At 37.6% G+C, this 17,321-nt stretch overlaps 1 protein-coding gene across 1 annotated transcript; it reads right to left on the reverse strand.

Annotated features, from left to right (window-relative positions):
• Positions 1 to 1,537: 1,537 nt before the first annotated feature.
• On the reverse strand, positions 1,538 to 11,082 carry LOC136261401 (uncharacterized). The gene is made up of 2 exons (XM_066055406.1): positions 10,926 to 11,082; positions 1,538 to 4,109 (listed from the first exon to the last, which is right to left on the reverse strand). Exon 2 carries the CDS (start codon positions 4,099 to 4,101, stop codon positions 1,825 to 1,827), a length of 2,277 nt encoding a protein of 758 aa, XP_065911478.1. The 5' UTR covers positions 4,102 to 4,109; positions 10,926 to 11,082; the 3' UTR covers positions 1,538 to 1,824.
• Positions 11,083 to 17,321: the final 6,239 nt, after the last annotated feature.

The raw sequence follows: 17,321 nt of genomic DNA on the forward strand, positions 1-17,321 counted from the left end.
CAACACTAACGATGAGCTCACATCTTTATCAGCTTATTTCCTTCACATTGTGGTTAACCCCCCCCCCTGCTACGCCCCCACACCTTAAATGCACATGGCTAGTATTGGCTACACACAGTAACCACAGGCCACAGCATGTCATGCACCTCCTTAGAAAAGATAAAGGATAAGTTGGGCTGTGACAAGAATAGACAATAATATACATGAAAACTACCTAGACCACAACTTAGTAGACATTGACATGGACTATACACCCTAGTCCTATTGAGAACAAAGAATGTCCATTAGCAGCAGCGGCAGTGGAGGCAGCAGCAGCAGCAGCACACCAACACCTCCCACGGCATAAGAGGCAGATGAGAGTCACCTCTTGACATTAAGATCTCTAAGAGTTAAGGTCAGTAGATGCCACCCCCAATGATCAACCCAACAGCTCCATGCTTGTATTATACTTTAGTGAATAGCTTTCCTAATTAATAAATTTCTATGCAGATATTCATGTTATATATGAATATAGCATTCAGCATTGCATTACCATGCATGCACGCATTGTCAATGAGACTACTGGTTGTGTGACATGCATGACCTATAGCAACACCAAGAGCAACACAATTTACATTCATGTGTCAGTGACAAGATATTGTAAAATCAGCACATTTCATAACTCAAATATTTATAACCAAAATGAGGCATTCCAAATTACCTATCAGCTTTACCATGATTAGAAACATTAGTCAGTACCTTGAATTACTACGAATTCTGTGAAATATTTTAACAATAGCACAAGTGCTTTAATGATCCAGTGACACAGCAAAGTATAAATTTCTGTGTTTCACATGTGACATTAATTTCCAAAATCCAGTGGTAATACAATGAATCACCAAGCAGCCATGTCACCTCTGAATGACACCATGACAATAAAATCAAAAGTACATAAGCCATTATCTTTACAATTTAGGGGGGGATGAAAATATTTCAATGCAATTAGGTATATATAATTGTTTTAATAGTACGGCTTTTGCTATTATATATACAGGGGTGGATCCAGACTTTTTAAAAGGGGGGTTTCACTCTGGAATTGCAACTTCAGCCTAGCAGTAAACCAAAGACAAAAAAAGAAGAAAAAATGTAACTACCTGCTTGCTACACTGCTCCTCAGAAGAATACTCTATTAGAGTGTCTCAAATTAAAGGCCCTTAAATTCCAAACGGGGGTTGGTTCAATGGAACCCTTTAAACCCCCCCCTGGATCCGCCTCTGATATGTAGTTGGAAATATCATAGTACGTATACTAGGCCTAACGTATACATGTCAGCAGTAATTAAAATGGTAAAGGCTGTGGTTTTTCAGTGAAACAATTTGGTCCTTTGCAGTTTATGATTCCATTCTTCAAGGATGTACATAATTTTGAAATTTATTCAAACAACTCAGCAATTTATACCATAATATCATACCTACAGAAGTGTGCGTACCATCTTTTAACACTATATCAGGCTATGGTATTGCCACGTTGCCTATAAGATGTATAAGACGTATGCAACACGTGCATGCGTATGGGGCCCATATGTAATGTGCATATTTAATGTTAAACTGTACAAAGTTATCATCAATTACAATATGGAAGGCTAATTGTAGCAGAGTGTATACTTATTGAGTAGCACCAAGAGTACATAATAAAGAGCCTCTTTATTATGTACTCTTGGTAGCACTTATAGCAATAGATACAACAGTTAACAGATGTAGCAAGTTATATTTTGATTAAATACAAAAATTTTAATTAAAAAATTCAGACAGAACAGTTCATGTATAGTGGTAGCAGTTAATGCTGCTAATTTGAAATGGTGCTTTGCAAATGGTATATTACTTCATCAAGTGCTCGTCTGTCACCATAGGTAACACGAATATTTAAAGTCAGTAATTTATTCAATTGGCATTCAATACGATTAATAGGATTGCCCACATTCCTAAGTAAAAATGGCAAGTTGCTAATGTAGTTATCAGTTTTAATTATTTGCTCTTTCAAAGTTTGCACAAAACTTGACTGCAGGTTATCAGAATTATTTGGATTCATCAACTGACCTATGACTCTATCCATGCAAGATACTTGATAGGAAAGATATTCATCTGCTTCTCGTACTGTGAGCTGAGGAGCTGAACTACTGAGTTGTGCAGTATTGTAACCAACAACATTATTGGGTGTCACCATTTGTGGTGAAGGAATACTGTGAAACTGGTGAGCTACATTAAAGTGATCACTTTCATGTTGGTGCTGATACAAAGGAGATCTACTGGCCTGATCATGTGAGTATCTGTGTCCATATGTATCAGAGTAGTTAATCAGAGGAGGTGCAGAATTAATGACAGAATAAGTGGTTGGTAGTGATGAGCAGTTATCTGTATGCTGTTCTGTATCTTGCTCACGGGTAATGGCGATAGGTTGTCTTACTGTGGGATTGAATGTATCGCTGGTAGGAATAGTCATGACTGCATGGCTTTCTGCATATGCACTATGGCTTCTTTGATACACTGATGGTTTGTCACTAAGTTGTGTGGAGTAGTTCTGTGCGTTTGCACTGTGGCTTCTTTGATATGTCTGGCTTCTTTGATATGTCAACCTTTGGTTATTCAGTTGTGTGGAGTTTTCCATTGTTCTTCCTGAGATGTGGCCAGTAATACGCTCTGGAAGACTTTTGGGTGAGTTGCTAAGTTGTTGACCATATTTGGACTGTGGTGAGTGATAAGTTGGGTGCAGGAAGGAATTAGTGTTACTCATTGACACATCTTGTTGATTATGCTGCTTTTGGTGTAGCTCATTTAATTTTGCTTCATAATAATTTTTAACATTATCTAGTTGATGCTTAAGCTTCTCCATTTCTTTTTCTTTAGTTTTGAGTTTATCTTCAAGTTCAGCTTTTGTTTTTGAAAGTTGTTGAAACTGATCTTCGTTAGTTTTAAATTGATCTTCAAGTTCAACATATTTATTTGAAAGTTGTTGAAATTTATCTTCCTTGGTTTTGAGTTTATCTTGAAACTGCTTTTGCAAATGGTCAAGTTTTGCAGTCAGTTTATTGTTTTCTTTCATGAGATTACTAATTTTCTCTTTAGATGCTTCAAGGTCTGCACTAAGCTTGGAGTTGTCCTCATAAACACCACTAATTGTAGGCATTGTTTTATTAAAATCAAAGATTGGAGTTGTGCTACATGATTGGTATGAAACACTGTTCCGAATCTTTTCCAAATACTCTACAATGCCTGTTGCTGTAATCCTGGTTTCTTTATCCCTTAAACAAAACATAATGACACATTCTAGTTCTTTATTGCAGCTTTGGTCAAGCTCATCAAAATCTTTTTGTCGTCGCTCTATTTCTGGAACAACCTCTATACGATTATTAACACGTTTTAAGCACTGTGTAGCAGTGGGGTCTCTACCAATGGCTAATTCTAGAATAATCACACCTAACCCATATAAATCGATGGAATGATCATAATTATCGCTACCTATAACACTTTCTACTGGCATGTACAGGTCAGTACCAGGATGTCGGGTGTGTGATGCTTGCGCATTTAAGGTAATTTTTGCCACACCTAAATCAGCTATCTTTGCCTGTCCAAACTCACTCAAAAGTATGTTCTTACTAGCAAGATCTCTGTGCATAATAGGTTGGTCTCTGTTATGAAGGTAACACAGTCCAGATGAAATTCCCATGACAATGTCAACAATTTGCCGAAAGTTGAGTCTCGGTGGTTCCAAGTTTCTTGCCTGTAAACTTTTAGCCATCAACTCTGTAATGATGTAACTGTCACCAGATAATTCAAGGCTAGAAGAATCACGTGAATTAAACATGCCATAAAACTGGACTATATTTGGATGTCTAAGAGAACTCATTAGCTCTAATTCTTGTTTCCATGAATGCAAAATTCCTTTAAACTCCGCAGGAGAAACACCTTCAAAAAATATTCCATGTAGTTTCTTAGCAGCCACTTTTGTACCATGATAGATAGCTACATACACAACTCCATATGATCCTGTCCCAAGAACCCTGTCATTTAAGATCTTAACACCTTTTATTTGGCACTTCTCAGATACAGACAATTTGGAAGCCATTTTGACAACTACATAAAACAAGGGTATATAGTAAATTAGTTATGCAAGTCTATTCACTCTTGTGTACTGCATGTATACATGCAGACGTTATTTGTAAGGTAAAAAGTTTACACTAATTTCTAGCCTATAAAATACTATACAATTGGTTTATAGTTCTTTATACAGAAACACACAAGAAATGTGTGAAATCAAATAAGGGTATTAAAAAAGTTGCAACAATGTTAAATATGATTGTATATGTATGTATGTCAATACTTGAGTAGTTAATACGCTTCCATTATAACTGTAAGTAACTCTCTGTGTTAGCATCTGCAATTAAACTACGATATAGTTCTGTTATCATGGGTCCTGAACTGATTTTAAAAGGGCCCGCAGTAAGAAGAAACAGTGCAAACCAACAGACAAACTGCTGATTGCTGCACATTTAAGCTGCATGGACAGACAATTTATCTTGATGTAACATTTGTTGACAAAATCATGCAAAAGAACAGTGGATGTCATTATGGACACTCATGATTATTTACTGCACTCAGAAAGAGTTTGGAATTGTGGCCTGCCTACAAGTGGGTTCTAGCAAGTAAAATCATGGTTCTGAGGCTGAACCTCTTCTATTAGCACTCAGTATTCATATTCAGTTGATACAGTTTGTGAGGTTAACACTGCTTAAAAAGGGAAGATGTGATGGACTGGAATAAAGTAGCTAATTGTTTACCATACATTGTGAGTATCACACTGCATTTGCATTGGAGGATAGTGAAAGAGGTGAGACAAATCTAGTAACAGTGGATCTAAGATTTCCTAAGGGGGGTGCTAAGCTAGGGGCATGCATCTATATAGTAGGAGATAAGAAAAAGTGACAAACTGGTTGATACAACATAGTGACAGGATGGGAGGCACGCTCAGCATGTGGAGAATGCTCTATCTAGGGGAAGCCCCCTACAGGAAATTTTTTTGCAAATTTAGCTTTCTGAGATTGAATTTTGCAATAGTTTGACTAAGCACTGTGAGCCACTTTATAAGTAAAATCACTATTCTCTAGCAGTGGTAATACTAGCTGTCATATACAGGGCACAGCATTAATACTGCAATATGGCTTGAGTTGAATTGTAAGGGATCTAGGAGTGCAACCTCTAGAGGCTGTAAGATATTTAATTGTATTAGTTTAAACTGATGCTAAAATGAAACCATGTCATGACCAACAATATTACTCAATTTATGCTTTCAGTCAGGAATTCCTGATTGATACTTTGGTATGTTATTATAAGCATTTTCTTTAGAAAGGGTGATGGGTGTATTTTCAATATTTACAGTACGATGACTATGAACTTGATATATACACCTACTATGTACTTTCAAATGCAACATCCAAGTAGATGCATGGGATGTATACAGTGATCATATTTTGTTGTGTTTGGCTAAACCCCTGTTAACTTTATAGATGCTAAAGTTTCAGTAGAATTTAGTTACAAAAGAAAGCATTTCTGAATCAAGTTTGTAGTTAATTACTCACTAGTCCACTACACATTACACCAAAAGAAAAAGAACTGACATCTTGTGATTCACAGTGCATAAAAAGGTATAGATAAGTAACTTTTAAGCAATCAGTATGTCAGGATGTTGGTATAATGGTGAGATAGCAGTGCACAAGCTGTAGGTAAAGAAGAAGAGGTTCAATTTCAGCTCACATACTGGACTTTGTTCCTTATAGATTAGAAGAGTTTTAGAGACGGATGTTCTATTAGAGTAATTGACTGCTATAGAGTATTTTGCTAGTTTTATAGCAGTTTTACCTCTGAAAAATAATCTCAACCCCTTCTTTTTAAGACGTTAGCTCTTCCATTCTTGTTCTTTCCATCTTTTCACTACTCACGTATGCTTCAGATGCACTTGTACCTGTACTGTAGCCTTCTAGCTAGCATATACTAAAATCTGCCATTGGTACTGCATGGTGTAGCCCAGTACAAGCGTCAACCACCCCATTTGCAGCAAGACAAGAAAATAGCCAAGCAATACTGATTGTGAAATACAGACACAGACTGTGGTTACCCTGTCCAATAGTCCATGCATGGGTAAGCCTGGTTATACAAAAAAGATGGGTCATTACACCTCTGCACTGAGTACTGTAGCCTACCAAAAAGTGACACCTTTCCCCTACCCAGAATTGTTGGAAAAATATAATATATTTTTTAACTTCAGACTTAGCAGCCGGAGTGCAAATGCAAGAGAAAAGACTACATTTGTGACTCACCAGGGACTTTATGGGTTCACTGTTGTTGGTTTCCGATGCTTACTCGGCAGGGACTTAATACAGAGAAAGATCTACTTAAACAATGTCATCAGGCACATTTGAAGACCACCTTACACGCTTGAAACAACAACTACAATGCTTTACAACTGCTGGACTGAAGCTCAAACCATCTAAACGTCATTTTGTTAGGACACAACAGATAATATCTTCTAACTATAGCAGAGTAGTTGCCATCCAGATCCTTCCAGTCCCCACATGTAAAAGAAGTTAGGTAATTTGTTGGTCTTACATCCTATTACCACTGTTTCATTATGGGTATGTTGCTAAAATGGCACAGCCTCTACACCAGTTCACTCATAAAGATGCAAACTTCAACTGGTCATCAGAATGTCAACAGTCATTCCAACACCTCAAGGATGCTTTAATCAATTCACCATTCTCCACACTGGGAACTGATGTATTGATAGAGAGGTAGGTGCAGTACTGTCACAGACACAAGAGGACAATCAGTTACATCCAGTTGCATCTCCAGATGATTATCTTTCTAACCCTTCAGAATTAGAATTACTGAGGTACTTGTCTGATGTTTATTATGCACAAATCAGTATGAAGGACGTTTGGATCCTTTGAAGTGGTGGCAATTGAATGGTGTTCATTACCCTGTGTACTTGCTAGGAAGTATACCAGCTATAGTACCATCAGAGAGCTACTTGCATACACTTTGGGCGTGTTTTGCACTCCGTATCACGACTGTAAAGGTACATGTGAAAGTGGCTAATTACCCAAACAAGTGCTAGGGTTTCCAGTTCTATGACAGCCAGCATATCTCTTCTCAACTGCTGACAAGGATTTACTGGTTTTATGAACAAATATAATTTCATTAGCTTTCCTTCTTTATGCCTTGACACAGGAGTGCTAGAGGTGGTAGCACTTGACAAGGGAATGTGTGAGCTAGAAGCAGGGGTAGGAACACTCAATCTATTTATGGTTTATCAACTAGACTGTCACTAGATGCAAATACAACATTTCTGAATCGAGGATCTAGTAGTACACATTTGTTTAAAACTTCCAAATCAGCCATCTCCATAATACTCATTCACCTTAGCTTCATTTGTTTCATCAAAGGACAGTGAGAACAGGGGTAAATGTTTGTTAAATGTTTGTTAGTGTTTTGATAACTAAGTAATTAAACTGATGAAATTAAAGGTTTCAGAAATTGTATAAAATAATCTTGTGCTAATTTCTGAATCTGTAAGCATACACTTTTTCACAATTGTGATAGGGTGGATGACAGAGTTCCAAGATTCACTCCATCATATAATAAGTAGAATTCCATCCGGTGTCCTGTTCCTGAACAGGAACATATTTTCGATGTTAGTTAACATTGTCTGTTTAGACAGGTGACCCTATCAATTTTGTTTTAATAGGTATAATGACTTTGAAGAATGATTGAAATGTTCCACTAACTGTTTACAACAAGTAACAGTTCTACATACCCATGAAACTTCTCAGTAGCAAGCTGGCTGAAACAACTGATATGCTAACAAATCCATGTCACAAACAACATTGGACCTACTATTTTTGATACTAATTAAATTCTGTTCAGACAGCACTACACTTCCAATGTCTCAGATGTTGTAGTGGTGATTCTAGACCTGACCTACAGGGGGCCAAGTAGGGAACATCATGACTATTGTTGTATGGCTGTCATAATTATAAAGTAGAATTTCAGGGGGATCTGATCTGGGGGTGCAATCCCCAGAAGCTGCACATGCAACCCCCCAGAAGCTACACAATTTTTGCAATTTGGACAGCCTAAAATTTATGCTAAAACATGAAAAATGCTAAAATAACAATGCCAATCTATACTGCAACTTTTCCCCAAGATTTATTAAAGTTGTTTTTCAGCAGGGGTGGGGGGGGTATGGCCCCCGCCTATGTTTACCAATATAATCTGCTGCAAATTCTTTGTCTCAACCAAATGTGACTTTGTTTCAAATGACACTGTCAAATAGTGAAATGTAACAGCTGTGTCTAGCTCGTGAAAACCACAGGTCAGTTGTGAGGCATCGTTTTAGCAAGGCTATCTTGGATAGTAACTTGTGATGTAACTGGTGATACAACTTTCATGCTAAAATGAGGCATTTCTTCCATACTAGCCTGTACAACTGCTTCATAGTCACCTTTGTGATGTTCTCTCAGGTGAAATGCTAATTGTTAGTGCCACCAGTATATTTCAACTTCAAATACAAGTCACTCATTTTGTCATCAACTAAAATTCTGCTGTCTTAATTTATCCACTTCCAAAATCCAAAGAATTTCCTGACAACGCTGCTCCCTCAAGTGACTAAAGTTTTCCCTCATATTCTTTCAGCATCACTTCCCTGTCAGAACTGAGTTCAACAGGCTCCTCATGTTCATCCACCATTTTCTTTACACTCAATGTATTATACTCATGCTTTATAAACCTATGGCTGCTGTCTAATAGGAGTGGAAGCAGACTACTTGAAAAGTACTAGTTTACTGCTGAAGTGATAATTGCTCTTGTGTGACAGCAAAAGAAAGCATTATATTTACATGTTTGAGAGCTATCAATATTACTACTATCATCTGTACTGCTACTGTCTGAGTATCGATAAAGTACTGATAGCTGCGTTTTTATAATATTGCAAATAATTGTAGAATTTCAATCTTTACCATATGCACTATCACCCAGCCCTAATTTCTCTTCTCCAGGAAACACACAAGATTACAGAGAAGATTGTCTTTTTCACTTAGTTTGGCATGAGAGATTGCAACAAAGGCTGCAACATAAATCCAGAAATGTTACAAGACCTATAATATGATTCCAAGCTGAAGTCTATAAACAAAATCAAGTCAGTGACTGGGTTGAAGTGAAATTTCCGGCAGAGAAAACAGAGTGACTTTGCAAGCTGTCCCAACCATGACATGATCCTTATTGTATTGCTGAAGTTAATAAATCAGACATTAGTGTTTCAAAGGCATACTATCCACAAGATAAGTTCAACAGTAATGTTTTAAAGCCTTGTCCACCTAACTTTCCTGCAGGCTTCGGTGAGAAGATGGGAGGACCAGGACACCCTCTCCCCTGAGCAATTTCTGACCGGCTTAAAGGATAATGATAATGGAGGTGATAGCAGAATTCCGATGCCGCAAGACCACAATAGACAAGATGATTTACTTATACTGAAACAGCAAGCACCAGCACAGACTGACTACCCTTCTTGTATAGCACTGGTATATTGCTGGTCTTGGCAATTTATCACCTTATTCTCCACTGAAATGTAGTGGCTCACTTTCATAAATTATAAGTATGACATAACATTAGACTTTCAGGATTAGAAGATTGACACAGATTTCAAGAGACTGGTTTTATAGATTCTGTGATGAAGCCTAAAACATGTGTTGGATCGGTTGCTATACACACGTACAGTTCTCTGAATGTGCCCTTGCTTGTAATGAACAGCCATGCTATTCTGTTTAGTCTTGAAAAAGATTAAAAATATGCGATTTGGATTGGTTCTCTAAAATCTGGTCACATATAAAATATTACTGGAGCCGTCAGAAAGCATTTTACATAAGTGCAATGGATCCTGTAGAAAATACTGATGGCAGGGATTAAGCAACATTCAAGTTCTGTACTTTACAATAGTGTGAATCTCGTGAGCAGAAACAGTTCCATTAAGGAGAAACTAGACTTACTGATATCATGACGGATGGTTGTTACAGACTTCCACGAAGGGTTACAGCATGCAATCCTTTAATAACTACACACAATTAATCGTTCATGTCTGATATATTACTGTGAACACCTACAAGAAGTGCATTTTTATAAATACTTTTTAGTAGCACTTTTGTAATTTACGTAATGTGTGTTCTACCCCCTATGGTGGATATGTACATTATTACTGACACACTGAATTGTATCATCTATGGCAGAGTTTGCAGAAGTGCATATAACACATAATTGATAATTTATATATAGAAAATAATTATATATGTCGTCAATAACAAGACGGAAAGCTAAAATGAACTGGCCTATACAAAAATGGGACCACAACTACTATAGCTGAAGGACAGCCATGAGGATGGTGAAAACCAGTTCATAGGATCTTCAATTAGCTAGGAGTTAAAGGAAAAAGCACGCTTAGCTATATCAAATTTGAACAATTCACTGACTGTGCCGCAGCACTGACATTTAGTATTAGTATTATGTAGTGGATCAAAATTTGTAAATTAATAGGTCTTTGACCTTTCATTGTGTCCATATCCAGATTCTGTCCAAAACTGATCAAGTCTGTTCTTGATGCAGTCTGAAATAATAATAAAAATGGCTGCATGTAACTAAGCCCGGCGGCTGTAATGCCGTAGTTTCGGGAGTAGCTCAGCAGGCACAGCGCCGGACAATAATACCACTTAAAAGCTCAAAAGCTTCAGGGATATGTAGGTTGTTGTGGTGCCGACGTGGAAGCCACACAGCACGCCCAGCAACACCATGACATCATTATTGATGCACCATTAATCATGAATGCATGTCAAAAAGTATTTCGCTTACCTATAATGGTTATAGTAGAATAGCACCCAGAGTCAGACGTAGCATCAGAGATGACTGGGGGACTCGGAAACGAATCGACTGGGAAGGGAAATTCCCGCTATTGGATCACGGCAGGGATACCCCTGCATTATCTATGGGCGCACGGTTTGCCCACAACAGGACTTTCCTGTTGATGCTAAAATAGATCATTTAACTTTTGCCACCGTTAGGCATTTTCGATATATAGTGTCCTTCCCCTGAAGTATAGCTAATTAGGCCACTACAATGAGATAACTTGTTTCTCATCAACTTTTCATAGAGTAATACATGCGGGCGGGTGGGTTATCTCATTATCTCATTATTGCACAAGCCATAGCTATAAATTGAAGGATGTATGTATTTGTACAAAACCAATATAATAATCCTTTATTTTAGGATATTGGCAGGGTGCACATCAAGCACTGGTGCACACTGAGGGTAAAACTCCGAGTTCACATAAGCTTCAACTTCAGTAACAAAGTTTTCAATTCCTTTATGAGAATTCCTCCAGTCTTGGGGTCATGTACCATACCCCAGTACAGCAACAGCAGCAGCAGCAGCAGCAACAGCAGCAGTAGCAGCAACAGCAGCAGCAACAGCAGCAGCAGCAGTAGTAAACAACAGCAGTGTTAGCACATGTAGGCTGATCAGTCTTATCAGGGGGAGGGGCTGTGCAAGCTTGTGGCAGAGGTAGCAGCACTAAAGCTACTATGACTCTTAGATACTATGGCCCTGCACATAAGGTATGCAGGTCACGGTACCAATGCTAGTGTACACTGTAGCACTCACTGTTGATGCCTTGGTGCATGGTTGTTGATGCTCCAGAAAGCACTCTAATCAACCCAGAAATAAAAAAAAATTTATATTAAATGGTGTATCTGTATCTCAAAGGAATTGCAGTTCTCCATGGAAATAGTGCTTTTCTACGTGATAAATCCACTACCACAACACTCAAGAAAGCCATGCTGCAATCTCATGCAATAATGAGTACGCATGGGCAAAAGAAAATTTTGTTGCGGGCGGTTGATGAGAAACAAGTTATCTCATTGTAGTGGCCTTATTTAGTAGCTATTAGCTAGCTGAGCCCTGAATCAATCTAGAGGTATTTGGTGTTTTGAACAATGTAGCTATATGTGCTGTATCCTCAACTATACAGGACGCTCTTGCAACAGGAGCTGACTTAAAAATGCATTTGGCTCCTATCTCTCGATATATGTTGAATTGGGGGCAATCATTACATAATTACATCAAGTTTGGCCTCGCTACCATGCAGCAATACAACTTAGCAAACTGAATTATTAACCTTCTTTTTTCCAGGGAGACACTTTATCCCCTCTACAATAGTTTCTAGGCACTGATCCAAAGTAGAGGGTGGAGGAATAGCATGCATGGCCTTACAGCCACTCATATAATCAGACTTATCAATCATGTTCTTTCATTACTACCAAATTATTTGCATATTTATAAATTGGACTGAAACCCTGCATTGCATGTCAATCAGACTCTAATGCTATACCTAGTATCACTTTTATAATAATGAGCCTCATGCCATACATTACATTACGTATATTACACTTACAGTAACTAAGCTATATATGTATTACATGGTTAAAGAGGTAACATTGCTACTGTGCATGATGTTAATTTGCTGAGAAAATAAAGATTTCAACTGCTGTTTAAAGATGGGTATAGCAATAGTTGTTGGATAAGTTCTTCAGATTAGCAAGTTTCAAAGCCTGATTGATCTTGGAAAAGGAATTGCTGTGTTGGGTTGTTCAAGCATAGATGTGATGGAATCTTTATCATAGCTGGTAGCACTATATTCATTAATGAATTTATCTAATATAATGGGCAGTATATATTAGCTACCATGCACCATGCATGCAAAGGAGTTCTTGAAGAAAAATATGGGGGGCCAATTTTACTTTCATATAACATTACTAGTGTAATTGCCAGCAAATCACCAGATGTGGCAAAATGCGACTCATTGCATCAAAATCAGTAAAATTTTAGTTGGTATAGCAAGTATAGAATAATACAACCTTTAAGGTAATGTTTCTTCTTGTGGGGCTGCATGCATTAGTATAGATAATAGTTCCCATTTACTTATTCAATAGCAAGCTATCATCTCTCACATATCACATACAACAGAGAGGAATGTGCAGTATGTGCACAGGTGTACATGCATGTGATTATAATTTGTTTAACCACTAGTACAGTGTTTATCCATGATCAGCTTGTACTGGGATTACAAAATACATGATATGCACATAAGAGATAGCTATCATGCTGCTGCATTCTTCACTGTGATGATAACGTTGTCAGTTCTTTTATCGATGTAAATACTTATAAGACATTCAGGACTCTCAGCTTAAAATCTGGGCCATGCAGCCACCCATGTGAAACTTGGTTTATATTTGGATTAGTACCTGGTTTCTGCCCCCTCTTGAAGTTATCCTGAGCCATATATGCATCATAAAATTGCCGACTAAGATATCAGACATCACCACCTCTATGCAGTCTTAACATGTGATTTAGCTAGAAAGCAAAATTGAACTTGCGGCAAACTAAGTCTGTAAGTTTACTCATAGATTCAGTCACAATACCGCTAATGGCTAGTTAGCTATACATGAAGTGGACTGAATCTGGAGAGGACCCTCCTGGATGGTGCGTAGCACAGATCAATGAGTATTTTCTGGGCAAATTCTGTAAAATCATTTATAATGACAAGGATTTCTGTAACTGTTTTCCTCCATGCTGTGATGGAGTGAAAGCCAAAGAGCAAGGAAACTTGTTCCCCTTGATGGAAAAATGCAAATTGAAAGCCATTGCAAAAGCACTCCGCTGAGGGGTTTGTGGATGATGTAACATCACTTTTAAATGATATTGATGTGAGAGTCGAGAGAATTTAAATTACAGATTGCATGGCCATTACCAGCCAGAGGAATTTAATTAACTTTTCTACAACTTCCAAGTCATTTGTCAGGAAGATGTTGGATGAAACTGTCTGTATAAGTATTTTATCTTCTGAGGAAGTTTCTTTAGCTTAATCATGCAATGCATGAATGTGTGCATGGACTCAACTAACCTTCCCTGATTAACTGTGGTTTACTGCTATTATTTTTGTAACCACGCCTTCCTTACCATGCCCACACAAGTCCCTTTTTGTGTCCTGTTTGGTCAAGGACTTACCTTTCATTTAACTTTTTTCATTTACATAATCAGCATCATTAATTAATGACAGGTTATGTTTCTACCCATTTTTTGGTGTCTTTACTGTACACTGGCAAACCCCAAACATGGGTATACTATTATCCACGCATCCTAGCTATACACCACAAACACGAAGTTGGCTTCCATGCTAGAAAACTGACACCCTCGTGCAGCTTGTCTCACAGTCACCAACTATCCAGCATTTGACAGCCGGGATAGTGGCAAGAGCATTCCAACTAGCCCAGGGAAAAGAAGGAAGCTATAGATGCAGGATAAAATAATTATTCCTTACAAAAAGATCAGTCAGCCAATGCATGTGCATGACCCACTCAGTATATCCACCAAAACATGCATGCAGAAGTAGTGATTGTATGGGATTGGAGTGTATAGCTAGGATACTGAATTCATCGTGTCAAAAATCTGTTCATGATTTCCAGCATTGAATTTGATTTGTGTATATAACATGATGAATCTCACTCAATTGTAATTGCCATTTAAGATGGATGTCAGCCTATCAGGAATAGGAAAAGCAAATGAACAAGTAATACACAGTGCACACCAAACCGGTGATTATGAAGATTCATGCATGAGTTTCCCTTATGCACTATTGCAATATGTATTATACATATCTCTGTCGTACATCAATAAATACATGTTCTGTGTCACTGAAGACAAGAGTGATCAGCACTACATAAGTAATTACACGATGCACAACTAGCAGAGGGGAACTGCACAACTGTATTACATTGAGGAAAACAATGCAGCTGTCAATTGTGAGACCATCCAACAATTTAAGGTGGCAATGTATAAAAGAAACTGTCATGTGTTCACTTATACCACAAGCACATTATTACGTCCACAAATTATACGGCAATTGACGTATGCACAACAAGTTTGCTTGTGAATTACTCAAAGTATACACTAACCATTTCACCAATAAGGATTTGCAAGCATTGTAGCTACTACTGTATACCTCAATGTACACACAATATATTACACAACACCCACTTAAATTCTGCACATATCAAATTTAATAAACCATATAAAGTACAAATACATTGAAACAACCATAAAAGTTTTTCCACACATGCATAGTACACTCCTGATGTAAGTCCTTCTCCAGTCATTGTTCCATGCAGCTTCAGCACACATGCGATATATACAACTATGCATGCATATAGCTATATCTACACACCATAGCAAAAAATAGCAACCAATAAATTGCTGCTAACAAACCAATACAAAATTGTATCCATGTATCTGTGTAATTATATAATTATAGCTTTATATGTAGCTTTCGAGCAGCCTGACTTATTTCATCAACATTGTAGGCAGAAATCTGATCTAAATTAACACTTCTTAGTAATGCAAACTGTGTTTCAATATCGGTCAACAAGCGCTGTACTTCAGTAACTTTCACATGGGATGGGATAGAACTAATGTACCTCTGAGCAGCATCCATAATATTCTTAAGAAATGACATGGAATTAGCCATCAGAGATGCAGAGTCAGCAGTTTTCAGCATATCAAACAACCTTCTAATTTGTGAATTGTAGTCCCTAATTGCCAAAACTACATTTTCTACAGTGAATCCTTGCACAGATGGTCCATAAGTTGTGTCTTTCTCCTTTAAATTTTCAGAGAACAATGCTGCAGGTGGATGTCGAATACCTTTACCACCACCACCACCACCACCACCACCACTACTAAGATAATCTTCTTCACTGTGACTACATTGAGACAAGTAGTTTCGACTGCCTGATGATGATGATGATCCAATGAAGCTGGTCATGTCTTCATAGTTTGATACACTTGAGCTCCACCACTAATGTAAGGCCCTCTAGTGCTCTTTGGCACAACAAGAGCACTATGGGGTGGGACATATGGAGTGGTCCTTTGATCTATAATTCCACTATGAGATTTAACCTGTGGTGGAGCAGCTGGAGGATTTTTAGAAATATGACCAGGATAAGATTCTGATAGTCTTCTTAGTTTCAAAATCTCTTTTTGTCTTTTGATTCCAAAATAAACTCATGTTGCTTTTTTATCTTTTCAAGTTCAGTTTCATGATACATTTTAATCCTCTCCAGTTCAGCTTGATAATGGGTGCATTTATCTCCTTTTTCTTTAACAGTTTCCCTGAAATAATCATTGTCCCTTCTTAAGCTTTCCAATTCTTTTTCAGTAGCATTCATGCTTCTACTATAGCATTGAATTTTCATAAGCATTTACAAATTTTAGCCAAAATTATCTCACAATATTAAGTTTTCAAAATTTCATTAGGGAGCAATTTAAACTATGGTTTTTTAACTTGGTATCTTCCGGTGTTTGAATTATCAACAAATTTCAGTCAAAATTGTCATCAAATTCAATCTCAGAATATGTTATTTATGGTGCTTATATCCTAGTCTTAATTATTAATTACTATAGGCAGACAGTCTTTAGTGACACAGAAAGTATATTTATTTGATGTACAAAGTGATACCTAGAAGTATAAATAATGCAACAGTGCATGCATAAACTCATGCATGTATCTTCGAGTCATGATCACAGGCTTGGCATGTACTGTTGTGCATTACATGTTCATAATACTTTTCCTTCTGCAATCCACTGAAATAATGGGACTGATGATATAGGTTGCATGTGTATTGCATGGCAATTACAATTGAGTGAGATTCATACATGTTATACACAAGTCAAAGTTTACGAAGTACAATCATTAACAGAATAATACTTTTGACATGCATACGATGTGAGAGGATGAATTATCCAATAGGAATTATATACACTCCAATCACAATATACAAATCATTACTTCCTGTATACATGCTGCATGCTTTGGTGGATATGTTGAGTGGTCATGCACATTGACCATTGACCTTTTGTAAGGAATATATCCTACAGCTAGCATTTTTCCTTATTTTCCCTGGGATAGATGGAATGCCCTTGCCATGCACCACTCCCCCCATGCTGGACAGTTGGATCACACCAGCGACTATAAGACAAGCTGCATGAGGGAATCAACATGGAAACCAACTTCTTGTAAACTGTGGTGCATGTGGGATGCATGCCTTCACGTGAAACCAAACAGGAAACAAAAAAAGGGACTTGTGTGGGCATGGCAAGGAAGGCGTAGTTACAAAAATAGCAGCCCATTCATGTATG

The sequence above is a fragment of the Dysidea avara genome, chromosome 7, assembly GCF_963678975.1.
Source record: "Dysidea avara chromosome 7, odDysAvar1.4, whole genome shotgun sequence".
Lineage (NCBI taxonomy): Eukaryota > Metazoa > Porifera > Demospongiae > Dictyoceratida > Dysideidae > Dysidea > Dysidea avara.

Coding starts and splice junctions, on each gene's coding strand:
- LOC136261401 (XM_066055406.1), bottom strand. CDS start 4,101: ATGGCTTCCAAATTGTCTGTATCTGAGAAGTGCCAAATAAAAGGTGTT.